We start from the raw sequence: 27,626 nt of genomic DNA, 5'->3' as shown, positions 1-27,626 counted from the left end.
ATTACTTATTACAGTTTTACACATGTTGCAATATATATATATATATATATATTGAATCCAACTAAAATTCGGGGTTTTTTGCTCTGAACTTAAAAAATTCTAGTGGGTAAATCTCCTTGGGTGCAGAACAAGTCCAAGATGTTATCCTTGTGTGTGGAAAATGCAGTTACCAAAATCAGTGTAATTTCAATGTGTCAGACTTGTGTTTTTCAAAGTGACTCTACCCTTTCAACAGAGAATTCAAGTAAAATACAAATATTTTCCTCTGAGTTTCTGTGATAAATCCCAGATTAAAAATTGAGCAAGCATTTTCTGCACTAAAAGACATGCTTTCTAGGTTAATCTTAGTTTAACAGTGACTCAGGTGATTTCTGTATTAGATTCTGAGGATCTAGCAGCTTGATACTATATATTGATATTGCTGGTCAATGTTGATTTTTTATAGTGCCAGATATTGCCACAGCTAAAGAAACAGGTCTGCATTTGTATAATTGTTTCACTCACTTAGAACCTGTGAGTGGAGTCTCGAGTATTTTATTGGCTACATTTTCAGATAGCTTTGGCTATCTTGCTTTCATCTGTGCCAGTAAAAGCTCTGATTTAATTGAACAGATAGGTCACCTGTCTGAGTGAGCATAATTCTTAGGATTAGATTTCTAGTGAAAATAACTGATCATTAATTCTAAATTTTCTTTTCATTAATAGTCGGCAAAACATTAAGATTCTAGAGAATACTTTTACAGTTTACAAGGGAATTTTAGTTGTAGTTTAAAAACATAAAACTTTCTTTCATTGTTTTTAATATCAGAGAATGCATCTGGGGCTCCTGATTCCCTAACTACTGAGAAGTTTGGCAGATACAATATTCTGTATGACAGGATATACTGATAGAATTATGCAGCTGCTCAAATTTAACAATTTGGTAGGCTTGAATTGTATACCCTGTTTCTTACTAAGAAATGAGCTGGAACTTTTGTGGCCAGTAAAAAGGTGTGAGAGACGAACAGGTAGCTGAAAAAGGACAAAGGATTTGATCTGCTGGTCCAACGTAGCATCTCTTCTTTTGTGTAGGACCAAGAGGGAGGCGAAAGGCTTTGCTAGAGGAGAGAATGCAGCCTAATTTAGCAGCCTGTTGGGGAGCGGCACAAAACATTAGACCCTTCAAGCTCTGACTGGGTCCACAAAGGGAATGCTTCTCCAGTCTTCTGTCTGATCCAACAGAACAGTGGCAGCATTGCCATTTGCTCCTGGCCAGTGCTTTGTGACCTCTCTGATGGGGATAATGCATAGAGAGGCTGCTAATGCTGATTTGAGTAGCGCTATCAGTTTCACTTTTTTTTAAAATGTAGGTTTTAGTCCATGTAGATTATTGTTCTCAGCTGCTTCCTGCTACTCGTGATTTTCTTGCCAAGGGAATGGAGATGGCTACATGGGTGTGGAAAGGGGCGGGGGATCTAGTGTACCTAAATTTCCTCTCTGTGTGCTGTTGCCAGTGTCCCAACTCTCTCTCTCACATACACTCTCTCACTCTTTTTTTTTTTTTTTGGCAGCTTTGCTCCATTCCATGCTGAGCATTTGAATTTTTCTGAGAAAAATGAGTTATACGCTGAGGAGAGGATTAACTTCTGATTTTGACAAGAGCTATGTTGTCTTTTGTCCATACAAGTCATTCCTGCAGCTCTAAAGTGAATTACAAGTCTATGTGTGAAGGAGAATAGCACCCCTTCCCTCAGTTTACTTTGGATTTCTCTTATTGGATGTAACAAGTTGAAAGGCAAACTCTTTCCCAGGGTTCTTTAACACTACAGCACATAAATAACTTGGGGACTGGAGAGCTTTTGTACAAGTTGTTTTCAGAACTGAGAAATGTTTAAGGACATTTAGCAGGAGGCTGCATGTCTAGTGCACTGAGTATGGGCTTGGGAATCAAGATATTTTGAGTTTCAGTCTCAGGTCTGCCACCATCTTGGTGTGTGATGTGGCTTTTAGTTAAGATTTGCTATTCTCAGCTTCCCTGTCTATAAAATGGAGTTAATAAGACTGATTTTTAACTACCTCGCAGGGCTGTTCTGAGAATTAGGTGGTTAACTGATGTTTGTAAAGCAGAAAGGGCTGCATATGTTGTTGTATTACAGTGGGCCTGATCCTGCAGTCACACTTTGGCAAAAACTCTGCTCACTTTCCTAGGAGTTTTGCCTGAATAAGGATTGCTGGATCAAACTACTTTATTGTGAAAAATGTGTTGATAATAGTGTAGATTAATTAAAACTATCATTCCACAGCATTTGTTTTATATCCAGAATAAGTCTTTTTCAACAAGCTCTTTAAAGATGGGGGTAGAGGTGGAGAGGGTTTCAGTGACCTAGAAGTGGAAGACTTTTGTTCCTCATTAAACCATTTCTTGATGTTTCCCAATAGGTTTTTAGCTAAATACTTGTTAATCCCAGAGCTCTGACAATTGAGGCCTGCTGAATTAGGCCAATCACTGCTACAAATAGCTAATGCACATGAAACAGTAATCATTGCTTTCCAGTCTATTATTAGATTAACTTCATAGGGATTGCTTTTTTTCCTGTGAGTTGGTGCATAAATGACATGCCTTACCCTCCAATAAATCTAACAGCAGAGTGGCTATGACATGATGTTCATACCCTTCAGTCCCATGACAGATTATTTTTGATTGCTGCAAAAGTTTACAGCAGCTTGAAACCATTAGAATTTAAAGGCATCATTGAAATTTTACAGCATACCTGACTCATACACAATACTGCTGGTACTGAGCTAAGTTTGTAGTATATTGGCTTCACGTTGTGATTGCCAGCCACAGTGAGTTTTGCTTACTTGTACTGATCCCCAGCTGTCATTTTGAAAAGGTAAACAATCATATGACACTTCTCCTCTGTGATCTCTCCTTGGAGAACAAGTGCTTTTGTGAGTAATGAAGCTTTTTGAGATTTCCACCTTGGGAGAGTCATCAGTATTAAACACATGTGGGAACCACCTCATGTAGACACAAAACCTCAAACACTTATATAGATGAACAAATAAAAACATACCTTTGCCACTTATTAGCTTCTCCAGAGATTTTTTTTAAACTATGATATCTGGTCAATCTGTATATGTAGAATAAAAAAAGCTATATTGTTAGCAGATGGAATTCTATTTCAATAACATATAAGTGCTTTTAACAGTGTGTTTTTTTTCCAGATTTAAGAACTTTGTTTTTTCCTGATGAAACCCAGATAAAGTTTGCAAAGCTCAAGACTCTTCAAATCCAAGGTGTTTACTACTATTTATATCTCATGTCAATGACTGTATTTGGCTCTAGATATAAGCTTTGTTTAACTATTATTTTGTACAGCTGCATAGAATTTTGCTTCTTTAACTTGAGGCTTGCATTTTTCAAATTTCAAGACAGATGAATAGGAAGACATATGCTGTCTATCCATCTCTGTCAGTATAGCTATATCTGTGGGCAGTGCTTAAAGTAGCATGTAAAAAGTGTGTGTGGGGGGGAGGTCTGTTATCACCCCCACATCTGCCTGTCCCTCTCTCCAGCAATTAAATCTTCCCCAGCCTCCAAATCAGTCCTGCCCCACCATTAATTCTTTCCCCCATCTGTTGAATCCTCCAGACACCCCTTCCCCCATGCCTTCTGCAGTTCCCCCCACTCCTCATGCAGCTTCTTCACCCTCCTCTCAAGACTGGGGTGAGTTGCTTCAGGATCTCCTCTCCCCCTTGCAAGGACAGGTATTTCTGGGAGGGACAGGGGAGAAACAGAGTTGCCATCCTGTTGCTCATAGTGTTGGGTGGGAGGGAATGTTTCAGAGCTGCCTTGAGCTGCTGGGCTCTTTCTGCTCCACCCTCCCTCCCCTCCTGTGAGAATGGTGAAAGAGTTCTGCTTGCTTGCTGCAGGAGCCTGATGGGCTGCTGTTCCTCAGGAGGTGGGCAAGCGGGGAAAGCAGAGGATCAAAGGGATTCCCCTCCCCGCAGTACTAAAATTCTGTGCCTCAGTGACCCAGCTCATTTTTTAGAAATTTTATTTCCTGGGTCTGTGATCCATTGTGATCCAACACATTTTAAGCACTGCCTATGGCTCTGTATATGCGTTTACCTTCATATTATATATAAAGTGTGTGTGTACACCAGACTAATATGAAATTGGTCTCTAAATGTTTATATGCTTTATAATGTGATTTCATTAATTTTGTTCACCTTTACACCTCAAAATTCCTCGCTATGACAACTTGAACAAGCTGGCCTGTATCTATAACTTTCTTGGGCCAAAATTAGTTGGACAATAGCACTGTTATTACCTTAATGTGTAGTACTATAATATGTAGCATGATTTGTATCAGAGAGAAAGTTAACACGAAGGCCAATCTAATACAGTCCAGTGGTGGTTATATTCTTGATTGGCATACTTTTTAGTATAATATGTGTAGTACCATTGGTGTGGTACATGTGAAATTCTCCAGAGAAAATAATCATGTATTTGCTATTTCTTTTTCATAATACATATTAATTTCTAGCTTATCAACACCTATATATGTGCAGTTTCTATTACAAGAACAATGAGTTAGGAAACCTGGTAAGTTTTCAAGACTATGTCATTCAGTTTGTGAGAGTATTGTGATCATAAGCTAGCCTGCACTGAATATTTATGCACATCACAAAATCTGTATACTTTTTGGAATTTAAATCTCTGCTTAACAGAGATTTAAAAAGTAGAATGAGAAATGACATAAACAGAAATTGTATAATGTATGCTAAAGCACCATCATTCTACTCAACAGCATTGTGTTCACAGTTTGGATAAGGGGTCACGTGACATAGAATGGTTTCACACATGTGCTATAATATTTAGGCCACATAGTATTAGGCTAAATATAAATAAATAGGATGAATAGAGAATATTTGTTGAAAGGACATTTGGAATTCCTAAACGCAAATATTTACACAAGAAACCTGTTTCTAAGAGTTATACTCATCCAGTCAGGGAACAGAAAAAATAGCTGATCTATGTTTAATTAAATCTAGTCAGCAGAATTTGAGAATTGTGACTATTCAGAGTTCAAGAACATTCTGCAGAAATTATTTGGGGTGAAATTCACCCTTGTGAAGAGGACCATCAGAAGCATTTATTTTGGACTTAAGTTATGCAAGCTACCTAAGGACAATTTGTGAACTGAAAAAGAGACTAATTTAATCTAATGTATGATTTGCTATGTATCAGCTCTGGTATGGACAAATCACCAGCAATATTTTTTGATTTTCTTAAAGTGAAATTTTTTTGTAATTGTATTTAAAAAGTGCTTCTATAGACAAAATTTTAAATTGTCAAACTTTTTTAAACACAAATACACTCCAAAAGTTTAGGCAGATACAGTATATTTCATGTGAAATTTCATATTAGGGCACATTTTTTCCAATGGATTTGTTAATCTTGGAAAAACAAAAACTAGTTTTTTACAATGGGAAACTTGAGTTAACACATACCTTCAATATAGTTATACTATGGTACCACGCTGTTGTAATGTTAACAGGAGCAAAACTTTTTTTTTTCTGGTTGTGGATATTTTTTTTACTTTTTCATCTGCCCACTTCAAGTTTCTTCATTTTTAAAAAATGAATGTTGAAAACATTGTATCACAAAATCTTTGGTAGATGATGTAAAAGGTTCTGACAATTCATGGAGCCATATCATTTAAGATTGAGCCATTTTCTTTCTGACCTGTGAGATTTAAACCCCCAAAGAACTAAAGATTAATTCACTGTTTTTACACCAGATGTAGCCTCATAACATGTGGGATAAATCTTTTCTGCACCTGTAGTATAATATTTTCCTTATGCTATAGCATAATACCTTGACTGATACCACAGCATCTTTCTTATGACTTCAAAGAAACCAAAAACCACATTCAGATGGAAAACAGAAGAATTTGTAATTCTTAGCTTTGTATATATTAAATATAATAACTAATGAGTTTAGTAGAATAATGCATATTACCATATGCTAGAAGCATGTCATGGTACACTTGTAAGAATTGTTAACGTTTGCAGTATTTGCAAGAACAAATCCATTCTGGAAATTATGTGGACGTATGCTTTTGATTGGGATTAAGTCCAGCATTTGGTTGAAGTTTTCTCTGTATTTCTATCATCTCCCAATTCCTTCCAGAGAAAACAGTAATTTGTATCTTTGAGAGGAAAAAATGCTAATTGAAACCATGTAATAAAAAGGTAATTTAGTAAAACTATTAGTTTTTGTTTTTTACTCTTTTAAGTCTATTATTTTTAAAATTACTTTTGTATTAAAAAGGCTGTAAAACAAGCTTGATGTCAGCACATTGCATATTCAGGCACATTTTAATTCTCATTTTCCTTTGCATGAATAGTAAAATCTTTATAAATTGGAAACTAAAATTAATTGAATAAACTCCCATTGAATGTTTTTATGTTTTTACTTGCATTTTAAAAAAGCGCATTGCAAATATTTTTTTCCACAGCAAATGATGGTGCTTAACATTGACCACACCTCATTGAGATAATGTAGGGCAGGAAAAATAGTGCTGATGTAGGGGAGCAAATAACTTCAAACGTTCAGGAGCAGTTTGCAGAGTTACTATGTTTATTTCAGTAATATAGCCGTTATTGCTGGTATCTATATCTAAATTTTATTTCCCAACACAATACAGAATCCTTAAGGTCAATGGCTATGGCAGGCCTTAAAGCTTGGTTCTCAGCTGGAGTTGTCACTATGTGCGGACTGGAGGGTCTGCTGCTCAGTTTGTGCAGTACTTCTGCCTACTTATTAAACAGAATATCAAATTACTGAAATACAGACTGAATCCAAAATGTTCAAACTAGGGGGCCTGTAGTTAGGCACTAAAATACATGATTTGACTTTCTGAGATGTTGAGCACAGAACTCATTGCTCTGTATAACACCTCAGAAAATCAGGTCATTTAATTAAGGGTGGAGGTATGCCTAACTTTAGGCTAAGTTTGAAAATGTTGGCTTTCAAATGATTTGTAATCTTTGAGTTAACTATATTTTCTTACAACAATCACTTAAGGAAATAATCACAAATGTAATTTTATAATGAACATGTAAGGCCCAATTCAGCTAAGCACTTAAGTACATACTTGCCTATGAACAAATAAGTTGTGCTATTGAATATCAATGAAACCATTCACTTGCTTAAAGCTAAGCACGTGCTTAAGTGCTCTGCTACACTGAGACCTAAATTCTTCAAACCTCCTCTTTTCTTAATTGTTAGAGCTCTGTTATAGCTTTTTTTACTGCTGCTGCTGTTACTACTACGTGTATTTTACAGCAGGAGCTGAAGTGGGGTAGCAAATAGGAAGTTATACTCATCAGTGGCTGTTGCTAGAGGCATTCTGTCTGTGGAGTACTGAAGGAGACAGAATGCTGCTGGGGCAGCTTGTTTAGAAGCAGCTTTTGTACCTCTTTTTAAAGGTGTAAAGTGTTTCCTGTAGCACTAGCCACTAGCTGATGTGCAGGAGTGGTGAGGCTCTGTCTTTTCCTCCGCTCCCCTAAACCAAGAAGTGTGGAGTACATCTAGCCATTCTATCCCATCCACCTTGTAAATGTAGGGCAAGCTCTGGTGATGAGGAAAGGGGCTCTCTGTGCCTTTCCTTAATTTACATGTATATGTATCAGGGTAGCCAGAATGTAGCACTTAACGTAAATCATAATGTGATCAAAAATATTAACAGGAGAATACAAACTGCATTTAAAAGGTAATAATGGAAAATACAATAGAAGTTAATTATTACCCCCAGAAAAATAACAAGCTTAGGGCTGTGAGTTACTTCCATTTGTTAGCCATTCTTTGTAATGGCTGGAAGATGTTGTGAATGGGTATTAATTATCTTCTGCTGTCTTTGTGTTTCCAAAGTACGTGATTTTCTTGGAACCAAAGATTGTGTTATATGTGTAAATGACAGAATAAATAAATAAATATAGAAAATAACAAACATTAGACATAGTCCAAATCCCTGTTTATAGCAAAAGTTCAAAAGGATTAAAAGTCATTGAGCCTGGAATCTAACATTCTTCTTCGAGTGCTTGCTCATATCAATTCCAGTTAGGTGCGCACGTGCGCCCATGCACAGATGTCGGAAACTTTTCCCCTAGCAGCTACCTGTTGGGCTGGCTGTGGAGTCCCCTGGAGTGGCGCCGATATGGTTCTCTATATATGACCCTGACAGCCCGATCCCCCTTCAGTTCCTTCTTACCGCCAGTGACAGTTGTTGAAACAGTGGTCTCTTATTGGCAAGTGCTCCACTACTTCCTAGCTACTCTACTTATCTCTGTATATAGTTACCATATTGTTAGTTAAGTGTTAGCTATCTGTTATCTTTAGTGTTAAAGTCACTGATGCTTAAAGGGGTTTCCTCCTTCAACCCGGGACATGCCATCCCAGTGCTTCAAACCTTGCAACTCCTGAGGCAAGCCTATGCCCATGGGCGACTCCCACGTCTCCTGTCTTTGGGTCTGGGAGAGGCCCATCAGGTGGATATGTGTAGGATTTGCAAAGCATTTAAACCTCGCATTAGAAAGGAGAGGGACATTAGACTCAAACAACTCCTCATGGAGTCAGCTCTCCGTCCGCCACAACACTCAGCCCTGAGTGCCTTAGTGCGGAGCGCTCCTCCAGCAGTGCCATCTACAGCGCCAAAAAAGGACTCGGCACGCCCCTCTAGGGCCCGGCGGTCTCCTGGGGCCCAAAAGTGTTCTCCCCGGCACTGTTCTCACTCCCCGGCCACCCGTAAGAAGCAGGCCATGGAGAAGCCCCCACAAAGGCCGGAGGCGGTAGTTGCACCCCCGACAGAACATGGTGCGGACCTTCCACTAGGCCTCGTCCTCCACGAGCCCCTGCCTCTCCAGGAATCCCCATACTGCCAGCTGCAGGTAGAGTAGGTCACGCTGCCTTCTACACCCGACACCTTTGAGGCCGCCAGAGGACTCACTGAGACGACGGCACCCAAGTCTCCGGGCTCGAGGCCTATACCATCTTGAGTCCTGGCACTGTCAAGAGGCAAAACGGCAATCTTTGGGCCGTCTGCCCTCAGACCAGCATCACTGCGCCACTCTGAGTCCCAGCGCTGCACCCATGCCCTGTGCCGGTCCGACTCACAGCACTGGTCTCGCGGCCCCAATGCTCGGAGCTATTCCTGCTCGAGGTGGTCATCAGCTGACAGGTCATGGTCCCACTCGAGATCTAGGTCAAGGTCTGAGACCACGCAGCACCGCTCGAACCGACACCGCTCCCCATAGTGGCACTGCACCTCTCCGTGACACCCTTTGTGAAACTGCTCTCCATCGCGGCACCGCTCCCTGGCACGGCACTGTTCCCCGGCATGGCACTGGTCGTGGTCACACTCCCGGGGCCACTCTCCACTGAGGCGAAGTCCAACATCTCGGTACCAGTCGATCCCCGGTTCCGCTCTCCACAACGGCATCGCCGATCACCATCTGGATCTCGCCACTCCCCACGGTACCCATTCCGCCCGTTGGGGGACACGGAACCCCCCCCAGCAGGGCGTACAGCCCCTCCTTGGCTGTCCCACTCCCAGTCACCCTCCCTCAGGTCAGGTAGGGCATCAGGAGCATCAGAGGCACCCTGATCAGGTCCAGGCAGTCTTGGATGGGACGCTTCAGTGCCCCATTGGCAGCCCCAGTGACAGTTCTGGACTCCCTGGGCATACCACCAAGCCCAGGGCGCCCCTCCAGGCGTTCCTCTGCCATCACATTCTGGGTCCCGTATTCCCGAGGCAACCATCAGTCATCCTTCTCCGGACCCTGCACAAACCCTGGATCCAGTCCCACCCCTGGTGGAGGCTACACCAGGTGCCCAGGAGGAACCTGAACCAGTGGACCAAGGGGCTATCTCGGACCCAATCCTGCCAGTCACCGCCTCCTCGTCTTCTCCTCAAGAGGTGGTGGCGGGTACATCCACATCAGGCCCCCCACCCATGGACTTCCGGGCCCTACAGGAACTCCTACGGCAAGTGGCCTTAAACATGAATATCCAGGTGGAGGAAGTCGTAGAAGAAGAGGACCCCTTGGTGGACATTCTGACACCAGAAGAGCCCTCTAGGTTGGTGCTGCCCATTTATAAAGACCATTCAGTCGAATGCCAAAACAATCTGGCAAAGTCCGGCCTACATTCCCCCCACGGCCAAAGGGGCCAAAAGAAAGTACTTTGTCCCCACTAAGGGGTACAAATACCTTCTTACCCAGCTCCCCTGCATGCTCCCTGGTGGTGGATGCGGTAAACGAAAAAAAAGACAGGGTCAGCAGGGGCTGCCCCTAAATCAAAAGATGCTAAACGTCTGGACCTCTTTGGGAGAAAGGTTTATTCTACCGGTGGCCTCTCCCTACGGATCGCTAATCAGCTCGTGATCCTTAGCAGATACAGCTGTAATTCCAGATCTGCTATTCAAAAGTTCAAGGAGCTCCTCCCATCTGATTCTCGGCAGGAGCTGGGAGCCATTGCTGAGGAGGGCAGACTAGGGGCCCGCACTGCTCTTCAAGGCTCCCTGGATGCTGTGGACGTGGCAGTGCGTACACTGGCATCTGGTATTGCCATGCGGCGGAATGCCTGGCTTCAGTCCTTGGGTCTCCCGTTTGAAGGTCAGGGGCTCTTCGCTTAACAGAACAACTCTAAGTTGCATAGCTTGAAAGATTCAAGGAACACAATTAAGTCTCTAGGCATGCATACCCTGGCCACTCAAAGAAAGCCGTTTTAAGCCCCAACCCACCCAGCAGTGTCTTTCCCAGATAGACCCAGGCAGGACTTCTCCCACAGGAGGAGTAGATACACCAGGCACAGACCATTGCATCCTCCCTCTGGACAGGGCCAGGGACAGTCCAAGCCCCCTCTGGGCCCTTATCGCCCATTTTGAAGATGCACATGAGGACGGATTACCAGTCCATATCCCGGCCAGTTATCTTCCCTTTCTGAACCATCTGTCCCGCTTCTACTGTGCTTGGTCCCTTATTACATCGCACGGTAGAGGTGGGCTAATCTATCCACTTCTGCTCCTTCCCGCCCTTCCACCCCCCTTGCCCGTCCCTCTTCAGGGACCCCTCTCACGAGCAACTCCTGATTCAGGAGGTCCAGTCCCTCCTCGTTCAAGGGGCAGTAGAGGAGGTACCTCGGGAGCTCAGAGGCAAGGGTTTCTACTTGCGCTGCTTCCTTGTTCCCAAGGCAAAGTGGGGTCTACGGCCCATTCTGGACCTACGGGAATTCAACAAGCACATTGTCAACTCAAAGTTCCGCATGGTCTCCTTGAGCACGATCATCCCTTCCCTGGATTCGGGAGATGGGTATGCCACCCTTGATATGAAGGACACTTATTTTCACGTTTCAATCAACCCATTTCACAGACGTTTTCTCCGTTTTGTAGTAGACAAGACACATTATCAGTTCACGACTCTCCCGTTCAGCCTGTGCATGGCTCCCCGTGCCTTCACCAAATACATGGCAGTCGTGGCAGCCTTTCTTTGCCACCATCATGTGCACGTTTACCCATACCTAGACGACTGGCTCATATGAGGCCAGTCTCGCCAGCAGGTAGAATCACAGGTACATTTGGTCAGGGACACGTTCAACCGCTTAGGCATTATTCTGAATGTCAACAAGTCTATCCTCACCCCAACACAAACAATACAGTTCATTGGGGCAGCCCTGGATCCAAACCAGGCGAGAGCGTTCCTTCCAGAGGCCCGTCGTCTAGCTCTCGCGCATGTAATCACCGGCCTTTGCAACTTTCCCACCACCATGGTGAGACTGTGCCTCAAGCTGCTGGGCCACAAGGTGTCCTGCACCTACGTGGTGCAGCAAGCCAGGTTGCAGCTCAGGCCCCTGCAGGCGTGGCTGGCTTCCATGTATCACCTGGGCCGTGACAGTCTGGACGTGGTGCTGACCGTTCCGGGACATACCCTCGGCTCCCTACAATGGTGGCTGAACCCTTTCCGTCATTTCCTCTCATCCACAAGGTGCTTCTCAAGGTCCGCAGGGACAAGGCAGACGTCATCCTGGTGGCCCCAGCTTGGCCTCGCAAGTGCTGATACCCCACCCTCATGGACCTATCGATCCGGTCACCGATCTGTCTACCTCTCACTTTCAACCTCATCTCGCAGAATCACGGTTGCCTCCTCCACCCGAACCTTCAGTCACTTCACCTCATGGCCTGGAGGATGCGTGGTTGAACCAAGCAGAGCTTGCCTGTTTGGACCCAGTGAGGCAGGTTCTCGTGGAAAGCCACAAGCCTTCTACCAGAACCTCTTACAAAGCAAAGTGGAAAAGGTTTTCTATCTTGTGTGCCCAATGGCAGGTGCTCCCACTCCAGGCTTCAACCCCGTGAATATTGGACTATTATGTGCACCTGAAAGATCAGCCCCTGACATTCGGTTCTCTTAAGGTTCACCTCGTGGCTATTTCGGCATTTCACCCAGGCATTTCCGGGCGCTCAGTATTTGCACACCCTATCATAGGACATTTCTAAAAGGACTAGAAAAGATCCATCGCCCGAAGAAGCCCCCTGTCCCTGCCTGGGACCTCAATTTAGTACTGTCTCATCTCATGGGTCCTCCCGTTGAGCCGCTAGCTTCATGCTCGCTCCTCTACCTCGCCTGGAAGGTTGCCTTCCTAGTGGCCATCACTTCGGCGTGACGCATTCTGAACTACGAGCCCTCACATGTGAGCCCCCATATACCATCTTTCATAAGGACAAGGTGTAGCTTAGGTCTCACCCAGCCTTCCTACCAAAAGTTGTGTCCCGCTTCCATGTCAGCCAGGATATTTTCCTGCCGATTTTCTATCCAAAGCTGCATGCCACCATCTGCAGCTGCATTTGCTAGATGTTAGAAGGGCGCTCTCCTTCTACATAAACCGAATTAAGCTGTTCTTCAAAACAACCCAGTTGTTGGTCGCTCTAGTGGAGTGGATGAAAGGTTTGTCGGTCTCTTCCCAGTGGATATCTTCCTGGATCATGGCGTGTATTCGTACTTGTTATGACTTAGTGAAGGTCTCTCTGCCTGTTGTCGCGGCTCACTCCACGAGGGCTCAGGCCTCATCAGCAGCCTTCCTGGCACACATGGGCTTTGATGCACACCTTCACATTGCACTTCACATCGTCCACCAATCACATGACGATGTGGCCTTTGGCAGGGCGATTCTCCAGTCTGCAATTCCTTGACTCTGACCGCACCTCCGAGATAAGGCTTGGGAGTCACCTAACTGGAATAGATATGAGCAAGCGCTCGAAGAAGAAAAAAAGGTTACTCACCTTTTTGTAACTATTGTTTTCGAGATATGTTGCTCATATCTATTTCATTTCCCCCCACCTTCCCCTCTGTCGGAGTAGCTGGCAAGAAGGAACTGAAGGGGGTCAGGCCAGCAGGGTTATATATAGAGCACCATATCGGCACCACTCCAGGGGGTTCCGGCCTGATGGGTAGCTGCTAGGGGAAAAGTTTCCGACATCCATGCACGCAGCGCGCGCACACACCTAACTGGCATAGATATGAGCAACACATCTCAAAGAACAACAGTTAAAAAAGGTGAGTAACCGTTTTTTCCTGACCTCAAGATGAGACCCTAGTAAGCCATAAACTGGACGGGTCTCTTATTCTCAAAATGCTAAAAAGATTTCTAAGTCCACAGGTAGCAAGTCCCCATCATCCAATCTAATGTTTAACCCTATTGCAGTATTAAATTAATAGCCACATATTTGGTTTGGGTATATCAAACATTCTATTTTCTGTAGATTTTAGGGAACATATGGTTTTATACTGAGACATTTTTAAAATCTACCTAAGGTTAATGTTCATGGTGGCCCCTTGCAGCAATGTGAGGCAATAAACAACTTTTTGGTATGATTAAATGCTGAATTGAAGCTGGTTGGTTTTGACAACTGCCTAAGCAGTTTATTCTATATTTACTGTTGTGAACACTGACATCAAGGAAAAATGATAGAAAACCCACAATATAAAATAATATTTTTTTTTTTTGCTTTGTTTGTGAGGGAAGGAAGTTTCTGTGCTGTTGTCTCCTTGGAGTTTCTATTGATGTCTCTTTGAGGATGCTGACTGTGACTAAACAGTTGAGGGCATAGCTACAAAATGAATAGCTGTTTGGTGAAGTAGCTTACATTTAAAGGTAGTGTTGTAGTAGAATACATGAAGCCTAATCTTGGGAGGTGCTGTGTACTTTCAACTCCCATTCACTTACTGGGATTTGAGCTCACTCAACACCTCATCGGATCCTGTCCACAGGAGACCAATCTTAAAATATTCTCACTGCAACTGAATGCAGTAATTTTTTGTCTGGGCAGCAGGAAAAAAAGATCAAGGCTCCTTCAAGGGTCCTTACTGCATTTGGGTTATGAGACAGAAGGAAAGGGGGGACAGACTTACCTGAGAGAAGCCAAAGGGGGTTGGGAATAGGAAGTGGCTGGGTCAGGTTGAGGCACTGACCCACCATGTGCACTGGGGAAGAGGAGAGGGAAGGGTATATGTATACCCTCTGCATTTTGGAGGGAATTCTCTTTGCCATGAATCACTAAACTACGTGGGACCCTTGGGATCTGAGTAGGACTGTGTTTTATGGTCTGCTGTGGGCTTGCACTGGTTGCTTTTGTTTTCTTTCGGGCTGGGGGGAAAAAATTCTGTCACCGCCAGATTGGTCAAGGCAGGGTGAGTTATTTTTTTTCACTTTTCCCACAGTGGATAGGGAGAGGTAGGTAAGGAGGTTAGGTCACGATTGTCACAACTTAGGAAGCAGCAGATGTGGCAAAGGTCCAGGACTACAGAAGGGTTATGGTTCCCTGATAAACAGGAGTTAAAAAGTCGATTTAGGGGAAGCATACCCTAAAGAATGTGGATAAAAGGAGGTAGTGGCTTCTATAGGAATGTCTGCAACCACAGGGAGATACCCCCTGCCTCCCTTTTTTCCCCCCCTAGTCTCCTTTAACCCTCAGCAGAGAGGGTGGAGTCCCAGCAACAGGCTGACTGGGACCGGTTGGAAAAGGGGGTGGGCTGATGGCAGCCCCCTAAATAGGTGGAAACAATTAGGGAAAGAACAATGACCTGCACCATACAATTTATTGCTGGTTATTCTTAGTTACTTTAAGAGAATAAAGTTGTGTCCTAATTAAATCACAACCATTAAGAACACTAATCTACATTTGTGGGCTCAGATCTCTTTGGAGTGCCTAAACTCTGAACGGTAGGAAGGTATATCTTTCTGTAGCTTGTGAATTTTACAGCAATATATGCTGTAATGTAACAATAATTTAAAAACACAGGATATTTGGGTACCTAGATCAGCACAAATGGATGCCTAAAGTTAGGGTTCACAGTGTACTCCTAAATAGGTGGCCTGATTTTTAAAAAGAGTATCAAGTACTCAGCAGCTTCTGTTGACGGGATGCTCAGCACTGAAAATTAGGTCAGCACTTCAGAAAATTATTTAGGTGCTTGAATATGGGCTCAGGAGCCTACCTTTAGAAAATCTGGATCCTAAATTCAATTTAGGTGTCCAAATGTAGAATTGGTTGCCCATAGTTAGATACCAACTAGGCACACAATGTTAGTAAGTGTTTTAGTTGCATTTATAAGGAGGGATAACATTGAATTTTTCTTGGCAATATTTCTTATTCGTATAATATGTTATAGACAGAAAATAATCCATCTGTATTACTGTCCAAAAGAATATTAATTTTCTCTTATGAAACACATATAAGATTTGCAAACATGTGAAAACAGCAGGCTACTGTAAACGAACAGCCATAAATACAGCAAATAAGTAACAAAGTAAATGTCTGTGCAATTTGTTATGGTAGATGAATTTGTTTTTCCCTACATTTTTCTTTTATGACCTAAAGGAATCCCTCAGGCTCAGCATTAGACCCAACTACTTGCTTATGGATTGGAAAATGCAATATAGTTAAAACAAGTAGGTTGGGTTATTGCCCTGCTGAAAGATCCTAATCTTTTAAAAGCGAAAAGCGAGAGCTTTGCCTCACACACGTTATAGTAGACAAAAGTTTCCTGCTTCGTTCAAATCCATTCAATTTTCTTATATTAAATGTGAACCGTAAATCTTCAGATAATAGCACAAAGGTAGTTTGAATTATGTTTTCCTTTTTCTTTCCAAAACATAGCACATGCACACACACACAAAAACAAGTCAATGCAGTATTGACACAGGTTTTTTTATTTGCTATCCGTTATAAATGCTGGGATTACCTGCGTGATTGTTTTCTCAGAAACCCATAATGTAATCTCAAACCTAATACTCTGACAACCATGCACTAATTAAAACTGCAATTATATTTTTGCTCAAACAAAACGACTTAATAAACATTATCACAAACTGTTTACCCTTCCCCAAAACAATTTATGCTCACTAATACAATTTCCTATTAAAACTGCTGCCAGGTAAATTAAAAACTCTTGAAATAGTAAGTAAGTGGGAAATTAATTCAACAATTTAATCTAGAGCTAATAACAGTTGCAAGCTCAGAAAAAGATTGCTACAGCGGGGAGTTAATTAACATCTTATTCCCCATTTGATAAAAGTAATCCACTCTAATTCCAGTGTAATTTACCTCAATGTAATACAAACCACAAGCTGCTACTGGTGCTGGTAATTATTAGCCTTGTCCTTTGGCCACATTGTCAATGAAAGTCAGCAGTATCTTAATAATAAGAGGCTGTCTGCTAAATGTCCACAATTAAAGATGTAATATGAAACCTTCAAAGTGCAACAACCCTGTGTGTTTCTATTCACTGTATACAGTCAGGGGTTGCAATTTAAATGGAAAGAAGCACATTTAATTGGTGCACCTAATAACCAGGTATGCATTTTGTAAAGTGAGGTTGTTCTATTACTGTAACCTGCTTTTGTAAAAGAACTGAGGAGATGGGACAGAGGTTGCAAAGAGAAGGTTTATATGTTGTGGTGGCAACCTCTGAAGATAGTAAACTAGTGCAGCATGGAAGTAACTCTATATTTTCTCCGTGCAAATAAAGTACAAAGCTTAGGTTTCTTGGTCTGAAACATCATGTGTGTGACTTTAACAATAATACAGTGAATGTTCAGTTGTTGCAGTTATCATTAGTAGAATGAGGCCTTGTGCATAGCTGTGTAAGGAGCATATAGAAATATCTTCTCCTCTTACACTTTTGTTTTGAGGTTGAAATAAAGAAACAAAAATGTGCATGTTTTATTTCCTTTAACACTGGGCCTTTTGTGGTCCCACCATAGTAAATATTTTGGGGTTTGCTTTTGGCAGTCATGTCAGTCGCTCAGTAGATAACTTTCTCTTATTTATTCTAAGTACTTTCACCATTTTCTTCTTGGTGTCTGTATCCCTGTGAGTTAGACTCCTCAGCCTTCTTGAATTATGTGTTCTTAGTATTTTTCCCACAGAGAACTGTCATATTAAAGATAAGTGAGTCCACTATAATAATAGGGTTCATCAAAGTTCATAAAAGTAATTTAAAAGGGCATTTTATCTATAGTATCATATAAATACTGATTGTGGAAGTAAGTAATGTATGATATTATCCTACCCCATTAGATGTTAACAAGGGTTAAGCGTTTATTTCCCACTATCACTATAACATTTGTTTACACCATGAATCTAGTTGAGTAGACTCCTTCTGGGCCTTTAATGGATTTCTCAGAAATAAAATGTCTATCGGGACGTGCTTTGTCAGACAGCAAAGCCAAACAAGCTCAAGTGAGGTCATAATTATACCTTTTTATTTTTCTAGCCAGAGAAAGGATGAGTTTTAAGGGACAGAATAGGAGAATATAAAAGTATAGGAAATGCCTAATACAGTCTTCATATACTATTATAAAGGTATTAGGGTGGTGACAGAGATGATGAGTGATGATTCAGTCAGAGATATTTGATTGTTAAAAAAAATCATTCCGTCTTTCTCAGTTCTTTTTCATACATTCGTAGTTTTTTTGGGAAGAGGTGGTTCAGTACAGAGGCAGCTGAGCATTTAGGCCTAAATTACACTGCTACAAGTTACTTATATTGGGGCAGTTGGGCCACCTGGTCTCAGTAGGCACTGATATATCTCCTCTGTACTGAAAGCATTTTTCCATTGTTGCAGATCAAATGTTTCCATAACTTATTTCAGTGCTTATTTCTGAGGTGGTCCAGTACTAAAGTGGAAATGACTCATTTTGACATATAGAGGAAATGCATTTGGGTTTTATGCTTTCGGAGTGACCAGTGCCTTGGTGTCCTTGATGATGCTAAGAACATGGCTGATAAACACCAACTGCATCCATGCCAACCGCACCACTGACAAGGAAAGGCTGCACAAGGCATGGGAGTAATTATAACATTTAGGGCTTCCACAGGGCTCAAAGGGTTTATAAAGAACCTTCTTCCTGGCACCCCAAATCATCCCATGCATGATACACACCATTCAGTGCTTTTGTGCTACTTCCTTTGTCATAAACCCACTTTAAAAGTTAGATTTAATTTAATGTTTTCCAGATTCAGACAGAATGTCAAAGATCATTCACTGAAAATCTAATTTAGTGCTGTCAGTAGGAGTGATAATGAATTGCCCTACTTAGATGTTTCCTCTACTCCAGAAGAAGACAAAAGGACAGAATTTAAAACTCCTCACTAACCTAATGAGCAATTGGTGTTCAAGGTGTCTATTCCAAACTTTTTCAGCCAAATGAGGTGGCTTTAAGGTAATTAACCAATATAAAGTCGGAAGGAGGGAATTTATTTGAGTTTAATATATGCATCAAATTATCATGTTACTTGCATTTTTTCTAGTAGAGTCTCTCAGCATCACTTTTAATAATGCCTATTTGTGTCTCCACTGCAACCACTCCTTCCCCTCCCCTATTTTCAGAGTTGTGAAAATCTGCTCTCAGGTAACGTTAGGTTTAAACTTTTCCTGTGACAACTGAATCTCGGAGTGATTTTTTTTTCTTTTACAAATTTTCAGTTAAACAAATAACTTGAGTGTTTTTAAGGGCTTGTTTTCACTGTAGTGTAAGCTCCGGGTGTAACTTGAGAGTTGTCCTTAACCCCCACACACAAACCTCTGCCTTGTTTTAAGCATGAGCTAGCTGGCCTGCCAAAGGAGTATGGGTTGAAGGTCAAGTGCTGCAACACTCAAATACAGCAGGGATGCAGCTACAGTCCACAGATCTGAGTTAGTGTAAGGCACTGCCTCCTCTGGTAGTCAGACGCAGTGGTTGGAGCAGAGGTCAAAGGTAGATGTGGGGTTGGAACTGGGTGAAGAGTGGCACTTGAATTGAGATCCAGGGACAGGCTGGGGTCAGAACTGAGATCAGAATCCATATATGAGCCAGAATCAGTACCACAGCTGAGTCCAGGGGCAAGCCAGGGGTCAAAGCCAGGTGGTCATAGTCCAGGGACAAGCTAAGTCAGTACCATGCGGGTCCAGACACAGGCCAAAAGTTTAAGCCAGGTAATCAGAGTCCAAATGTCCAAGGAGGGTCAGGAAGCATAGGCAAGACTGGAGCACGTCAGTAACATGACTGAGGGAAAATCAGAGGAGGGACAAGGACCAGGTTGGAACAGGGCTTGGAGTCTCAAGAGTCTGAAACATTACGAGGCAGCAGGAGGGTTCCTGGCCATGTAGTGATCTGACTGATGTGCAGCTCTGGGGGTTGGGGAAATACCTGAGCTGGGGGACGGGACGGGACGGGTCGGGAGGGGGTGGGGGTGTCATTTGACCCATCTTGACTCAGGGTTAGGTTGCTGCTGCATGCCTGAGGGCTGAGTCACTGCAGGCTCTGTTGGAAAGGTAAGTCAGTGTGGGTGGGTTGTTGCTGCATGTGCCTGATTGGTGACTCACCTCAGCTCCCTTGGAGGGTCAACTGAGTGAGCAGCCCTGGTTTGGCTGTGGGTTTGCTTCACAGTTAGCACAACTCATCATCTGCTAATCCAATCACTCTCCATAGCTTGAGTGCTGTTTCACAGTGTGGTTGCTCTCACATTAGCTAGGCAGGCTCAAGTGGAGTAACTCAGCTGTAGTAAATTGAAGTAACTATTGCAATGAAGACAAACGCTAAATTATTCAGATTGAAACAAATTGCTGATCACTTTCAAATGCAGTTTTGGGGGGTTTATCATAGTCCAGAAAATAACTTTGATTTAAATATGTTTTGACAGGTCCATGATATAGTTGGGGTTGGTCTTGCTTTGACAGTGGCGGATTTAGAGTTAGTGGGGCCCTGTGTGCAGCTTCATTTTCAGGGCCCCCTCTTGGGACCCAGCCAAGAAAAAGAACATTTTCTCTCATCTCCCTCCTCGTTTTTCATTCTTTTTTTCATCCTCCTCCTCCTTTATTATAAGAAATGGGAAGTAAATGAAAATAAAATGAGGTACCTTGATTGGGCAGGGTGTTGGGGTGCAGGAGAAGGTGAGGGATGTGGGCTCTGGGAGGACATTTGGGTGCAGGCTCTGGGCTGGGGCAGGGGGTTGGGATGAGGGAGGGGGGCAAGGAGGTGGTGCTTATCTCGGGCAGTGCGGCTCCAAAAGCGACCGGCACACACACCCCTCCGGCAGCGGCTCCTAGGTGGGATGGGCCAGGGGGTCTTCACATGCTGCATAGCACTGAGTGAGGGAGGCAGAGCGGGCAGGGAGCTGCCTTAGCCCTGCTGCTGGCACTGTGCACGCCCCTTGGGGGCAGGGGAACAGCGGGTCTCCATGCAGTGCCCGGGGTGCAGAGCTGCCTCCCCCTCCTCACCAGGGGCACGTAGAGATGTGCCAGCAGCTGGCCGCTTCTGGGAGCAGTGTGGGGCCACCGGCTACGGCATGCAGGCAGCCTGCCTGCCTGCGCCCTGCTGCATCGCTGGCCGGGACTTGAGCTGGTTGTCAGATGAGATTTGTCCTGCATTTTGGGGGGGCCCCTGTCGTTGGGGGCCCTGTGCCACCGCATGATTTATTTCATGGTAAATCCGCTCCTGTGCTTTGTGCAGGGGGTTGGACTAGATGACCTCCTGAAGTCTCTTCCAACCCTAATCTTCTATGATTCCGTGATTCTATGAATAGTCTAGATTTGCTGTTTAATCACAGTTTAATCACTTTTGACAGTTGGGGAATAAAAAGTTTAAGTGACATCTTGGTACATGCCGTGTCTATTTGGAAAATAAATCCCACACGGTTTTATTACTTATGAAAGGTATTTTAAATAATACATCCAGAAGAGCGTAAGCACATAGGTACAGATTCAAATTTATGCAATATGTAAATAAATATAATCATATGGTTATAGAAACTCACAGGACCAAATCCTTACCTAGGAACTCAGCCTCTCCCCAAGCCCTCTTTTGTGCAGGAACATTTAGGGGAGACACTTGCTGTGCGTCTGGGCTTGTGTGATAGGGTGGGGGATTAGAGGAGTGCCCATTCCATAGAATGCTTCCCTTTTTCTCTCAGTACTTCAGAAGGCTCTGTGAGGGTTTGGGATCTGTGGGTTCAGGGGGTGCTATCCAGCTACTGACAAATTCTCTTCTCTCTATTAAAAGCGTGGTGGAAACTCACAAATAAACTACACGCTATGTCCTGTGAAGAAGATTCCAGGACAGCAATGGTTTGGGGAGACCATATCAGGATAGTTCGTATAGGAACTTTGTTTTCAATAACCTGGTGGAAGAGAAGTGGCACTATAAAAGCAAATAGCCTTGGCACAAGTGAGCCTTCCTTCCTTGGAGGAATCTATGTGTTTGGATCATAGAACACCTGGCCTGTCCAGTGGATCCCATGCCCTCAGTAAAGGATTAAAAATGAACTGTATAATTCTTATACAGTGGTTGCCCTTATAATCTTTCCCATTTTATCTTCAATTTTTCTTCATTGGGCTCTCAATTTTCATTGTCTTTACTCATCCTAACCTCCTGTTGACTTCAGTGGGTATTCTGTTTCATTAAGGATTCAGTAAAAAGTTAATAAAGACCTAAGGACATGGCCCATCAGATACATACAACATGACAATCTTATTTGTAATTGTGCTATGTCTGTTGAGACATACACAAATCCTTGTGGGCTAAATTCTGCTTCCATGGTTGTGTAGTGCTCAGAGGGATTAGGCAGCCTCCTCCTGCAAGTGGGGCAGCTCCCATAAGGGTCAGGGAAAGCTGCAGTCCTTGTGCTCAAGACAGTACAGGGACTGCTCTCTAGATGCTTCCCAGAGGATGGAAAGTAGGCACCATCCTATTAGGTGTCAGACAGTTGAGGGACACAGTCTGCACCCCCACACACTCCCTGCTGTGCACCTGTAATTGCCTCTGTATTTCCTTTTCACTGCCTCCGAGTGTGCTCTCTGTGGCGGGGTGGCTCTGCTGTGACTAAGTGGCACAATCTAGCCATAGACTATAGGTAATAAATACCACAAATTAACATAGACATACATTGTAATTTCATTTTATTTCCATAGATAGGACCAAATGCAAAAAAGAATGAGACACAAGAAATTTTTATATATGAAACATAAACATGAAAACATCCGTAAAAAACAATTATCAACATTTTATTTTCAGTCAGTCTCAAGGTGATTTTAAATAAACAGAAGGACACAACTCAATTTCCATACAATGCATGGTTAAACCTGTTAATCAACACTTATAAATGTGAAAAACTGCAGCCACTGGGGATTTCACAATGATTATAACCAAATATTCTTGGTCCACATAATTGATAGTGGGCCATACACGTTTCCCTAGAATAGACATGTTACCAAAGAACGTATACAACTAAAACATATCGCTTGTAAGAGTAACTTTTGTCTTTTTTTAAAATAATCCAGTGTTCCATCAAACATAGGTATACAATCATTAAACGCCTTTTTTCAGACCTCCACTCTGCTTGATTTGGAGCTGGGACTGGAATGCTGGCCCCCCACATGCCATGTGAGTGCCCTAAACAGAAGGGTATTGGGTATTCTGAAGTGAGTTGCTCTCTGTCTCTCTTGTTAGAGCTGTTCCACTTTGTATAAATAATTAAATTAGGAGATTGACTCTGTAGCCCAGTATTTAGGATGTGCTCTGGTATGAAGGCGACCCAAGTTCAAGTCCACGTTCTAGTGAATATTGTATTATCGGTACAAAGTGGAGAGATTGAGAGACCCATCTGAGATTACCCCATAGCCTGGAAGTCAGGGCATTCACTTGGGATATGGGAGACCCAAATTCAAGTCTCTGTTTCAAATCAGGCAGAACAGGGATTTGAAAACAGGTCTCCTACTTTCCCGGTGAGTGCCCTGGACTATTGGGAAAAGGCTGATCTGGCTTCTTCACCCAACTCCAGGAGAGAATTTGTGGCTTTGAATCCCTAGCGGAGATAAGCATGTACCTCTGGGTTGGAGGGAGGTGTCTACCTTCCCTTTGGAGACAGGCCCTCTCACCCAGTATTTACTACTAGCTAGTTTAGGTGGTTCCCCACTCAGCCTGCTAGCTTCTAAGACTCCCTGCTTAGGTGCCTGACTGGCAGCCTACATTGTATAGGGAGCCTGGGCACCTAACTCAGGGCCAAGGTTTCCACTGACAGCAGGGTGCCTAAAAGTTAAGTGTAGCAAAGCTCAGCCTCACCTCACCGAGCTTCCTTAGTACATTTAGCTCTTGGTGCCTCCTGTTTTCTTGCTCTCAGCTGCTGGAAGCTCAGTTGTCCTGCTCCAGCTCTGAGCAGGTAGCAAAACACTGCAGTGTGTGTAGGAAGAAGAGGCGCTAATAATCAGTGATGTAGTGAGAGAACTTGGGGCAGGAGAGTGTTGAGAGGGTAAGATGAGGTAGAGGGGCGGCCAGAAAGAGTAGGGAAAAGGAGTGGGACTTGCTTTGGAAAGGAACATATCAAAGGAGTGTATTCAGAACTCCAGATGCCTTCTTGTCTGATTATGATGATTTTAACTCATCCATTTACAGTTGCTACAAAACTTATTTTCAATTTAACACTAAGTTCATGTTCACTTAGTTCTGACTCCGTCCTCCTCTGTCTGGCCCTCCATGCAGATTGGGTTACCCTGAAATTATTAATATACACTTTAAAAATGGGGGTCAGCCTATCTCAAAACCTTCCTTGTCTACCCTGCTTTTCTAGTACTGGTTCCCTCTAAACATCTAATTGTTGCTACAAAAATATTTTCTTCTGCATCTGTTTATAATCTGGAAAGGTCTGCATGTATCTCTTTATCATTGACTCTCCGTCTCATTTACTGTCTTTGCTGAAAATGAGTATTTTCCCCCTTACATGAACCTCTTAATTTTTATCTCCCTCTGCTATCCTTTTAGTTAGTAATTTTACTCTCTAACTATCTGATAATTCTTTATTTAATGGGGGGAGGGGCAATCAATAAATCATGTGCAAATTGTAGTTATTCTAAGTAGTACTTTTGCATTTCAGTGTACAGATTGTTACAGTCCGTGTGTATTTTGTGTGTACTTTTCCACCTTCTTAGTGTATCTTTAGGAGTAATTTTTCCTGGATCTTAATAATTATCAGTCCATTAAATTCCATCTCCTTCCTATCAGAAAAGGAAAGGGAATGAGAGAATCAACACAAATATACAAATGCCAATTATAGCCATAGAAATCATGGAAGGTAGGTGTGGAAGGGACCTTGAAAAGTCATCCAATCCAACCCCCTGTGCTAGACAGGGCATATACTTAGACTCATGTCTGGCCTTGCTGAGGAAAACTAGCTCAGGCAAACTAGATATACTTTGTGCAAGTAAGCAAATTGCCTTCCTGAATAAACTTCTGGTTGTGGCAGTTAGTCACAAGTTGATCAGAATGATTTCTATAGCTTTTGAGTATCCTATGATATGTCCAGATTGGTTCAGCAGAAAAGACTTTTCATGGGTCTGCTTGAAGGATAATCATGCTATAGAGATTCTGCAAAGCTGAATAAAATCTATTTTACTAGAGCTGATCAAAATTTTTAGAATTTTAAAATTTTATGCTTAACATCAAAATTTGAAAAATAATTAGGAAAAGGTTCAACAATTTTTTGCAAATTTTTCCTCCAGTTTCTTGACCAGCTTTAGAGCTGGTCTGCATATATATAATATATAAATTTAAATGGTTTCAAAACATTTTTGTGGCATTTTTTTCCATTTTTATTACAACTTTATCCGTTCCAAAATAATGTACTGTAGTGAACATGTGTGTGCATGCATACTTGAAGTGTGTGTGTGTGTGTGTGTGTGTGTGTGTGTGTGTGAAAAGTTAGAGCTGGCTGGAAAAACACAATTTCTATTACATGGAAAATTTTGACATTTAGAAATTTATTTGTATCCCAAATTGAGACAAAAACCAAATCTTCCATTTCTGTTTTGTGAAATGGAAATTCTGAAAAATTTCTCTTCTATAATGTTGATACAAATCAGTTCTGGATCCCTGGGGATTTGAACTGTTGGAGGGGAAATCTGTACAATCTCAGCCAAATCAACTATTTGGAAGTACAGAGCGTACTAAAGAGTATGAAGGGCTCCTTCTGCACTCTCAGATGTGTGCACATGCTCTCTTACACACATACCCTTCTAAGGGCATACAGTCATATTATAAGGCAGTTAAGGAAAAGTGTAAGCAGAATTCTCCAGGAATAAGGCTGAGCAGCTTTGCAACTGGAAAGTTCTGTCACCATTCTATACCCAAAACCACAGAAACTTCACTCAAAACAAGAGAGGTAGAATTGGTAGGGAAACTGAACTAATCTCTAGGTGTGGTTCTTTCAAAACAGGGTTGAAGCATGGTAATCAGTGTTGGAAAGCCTGTACTACTGTTGATGTACTTATTTTGGTGATTATTATTGTTTGTTTATGGTAGCACTCTCAATATGATAGACACTTTCCAGGAATTCAAGGAGGGATGGGCCCTGTTCTGAGGAGCTCACAATGGAAGGGTAGATAGATAGCAGACAGAGTTTAGGGAAAGGGGAACAACAAATAGAGACGTTTATACAACTCAGCTAGATTCAATGTAGGCAATAGGGCAGAAGCAGATCCTTTAAGAAGACCTTACATGTACACAGGTAGGGGCATTTTGAGGGCAGAGTTCAGGGTGGTCATAAATGCGTAAGAGGTATATGGAAGAAGGTAATTATGAAAAAACCTGACAAAGAGGTGAATGGGGATGGGAACATTGGCAGAGCTGGTGAAGGTGAAGGGAAGCTTGACGGGGAGGATAAGTAGGAATGTGTAGAGTAAAATGGAGCTTTGAAGGTGATGGCAGGAAGTTTATATTTGATGAACTTGCTAAAAAAAAAGATAAGCAAGGAAGATGACTTCCTTTTGCATGGGCATTTTGTATGGGCTGAAAGGGTGGAGATAATGCATGTGTCTGGGAAGTCAGAGAGGGACAGAGTCTCCACACTGTCAATCCAGAACTAAATTTTAATATGAAAAAAGTAAAGAAAGTACCCCAGTGTACGCACCCAATTTTACCAAGATTTTCAATACATTTTGGAGGATGAGTTGTGCATCTTATTCATTTGCTCATACAGATTCTGCCTGCTGAATAATTTATCAAATGCTGTATGCAGTACAACAGGAAATGTTTCTTACAGATGAATATGCAAACATTTCAAGTAGAAAACACTGGGTTTTGTATTGGCTCATCTCACCTGACATCACTTGCAACTGATTTGATATAATCCACCCAGTCATGTGCCACTACATCATTCAAAGCAGCTGTGCAAAAAGGAATAGAGAGAAGCCACGTGGCACATAGCATTGCAGTGCTAGGAAATTCCAGTTCCAAAGCTTTTCATATGCTGTTTTAGGGAATGTCAGATTATGATTTGAAAGCCTTTCAACAATTTCAAGTTATCCATCCTCAGTAAAGCAACATGATTGGCTAGGGAGGCCTCAGTCATGAGCCCAAAACAAATAGAAGGAGAGTATATATTACAATTTTAAAATGCTGGCTGCATTTTCCATGAAGCCAACAGCATAAACACATTTATTTTGCTTCTTATTTTTGTTAAAATGCTTAGTTGCTGAATATCTCCTTGGCTAATGCAATGGTTGCAACACAGTCGATGAAAGAGGTAGAACCTGATTATGTAGAACTCCTGAAAAATTTAAGCTGACCCTGAATTCTGTAAGTGTAGACCCACAGGAAGTTAGTGTGATACATTTCCAAGTAGTTACTGAATTAAGTTGGAAGCTACCATTGGCAGCAATTAACATTGTATAGTCTTTGTATTTTATTTTATTTATAAGGTATATCAGTATAGTAAATCAAGGATATAATTAAGCTATAATTATGCCATATTGGACAGATGATTTGGTAACGTAATGGCTTGCTGTCTTAACCAGGCATCTCTTTTACAAGAGGCTCTTATCTCAGAGATTTCTTTACCTGGTTAAATAAATATGTTAAAAATGTGCAATTTCCCTATGCAGCACAACAAAAACATATCTGTTAGAGTTGTTCTCCACTGTTGAATTTGGTGAGGAATTGCTATAGATTTGGTAAAGTACTGACTGCTGTGGTTATTCCAGTCTGCAGAATTCCAGGAGTTACATTTAGTCTCAGAGCTTGCAGGCTATTTGTTAAAAGTCTACCAACATAA

At 42.3% G+C, this 27,626-nt stretch overlaps 1 protein-coding gene across 7 annotated transcripts in view; it reads left to right on the top strand.

Moving 5' to 3' along the window:
- DACH2 (dachshund family transcription factor 2) overlaps window positions 1-27,626 on the top strand; it is a 511,793-nt gene that overhangs the window by 277,026 nt on the left and 207,141 nt on the right. For 4 of the 7 annotated variants that reach the window (XM_043492054.1, XM_043492052.1, XM_043492055.1 and 1 more), the window contains exon 3: window positions 3,208-3,279. The exons of the other annotated variants lie outside the window; for them this stretch is intronic. In XM_043492054.1, coding sequence (XP_043347989.1) covers window positions 3,208-3,279 — 72 coding nt within the window. The remainder of the gene's footprint in view (window positions 1-3,207; window positions 3,280-27,626) is intronic. 7 annotated transcript variants of the gene reach the window in all.

Source organism: Dermochelys coriacea, chromosome 9, assembly GCF_009764565.3.
Source record: "Dermochelys coriacea isolate rDerCor1 chromosome 9, rDerCor1.pri.v4, whole genome shotgun sequence".
In the NCBI taxonomy this organism is placed as follows: Eukaryota; Metazoa; Chordata; order Testudines; family Dermochelyidae; genus Dermochelys; species Dermochelys coriacea.
Note: the sequence above shows the minus strand (reverse complement) of the source record. Positions and strands in the feature narration are given on the sequence as shown.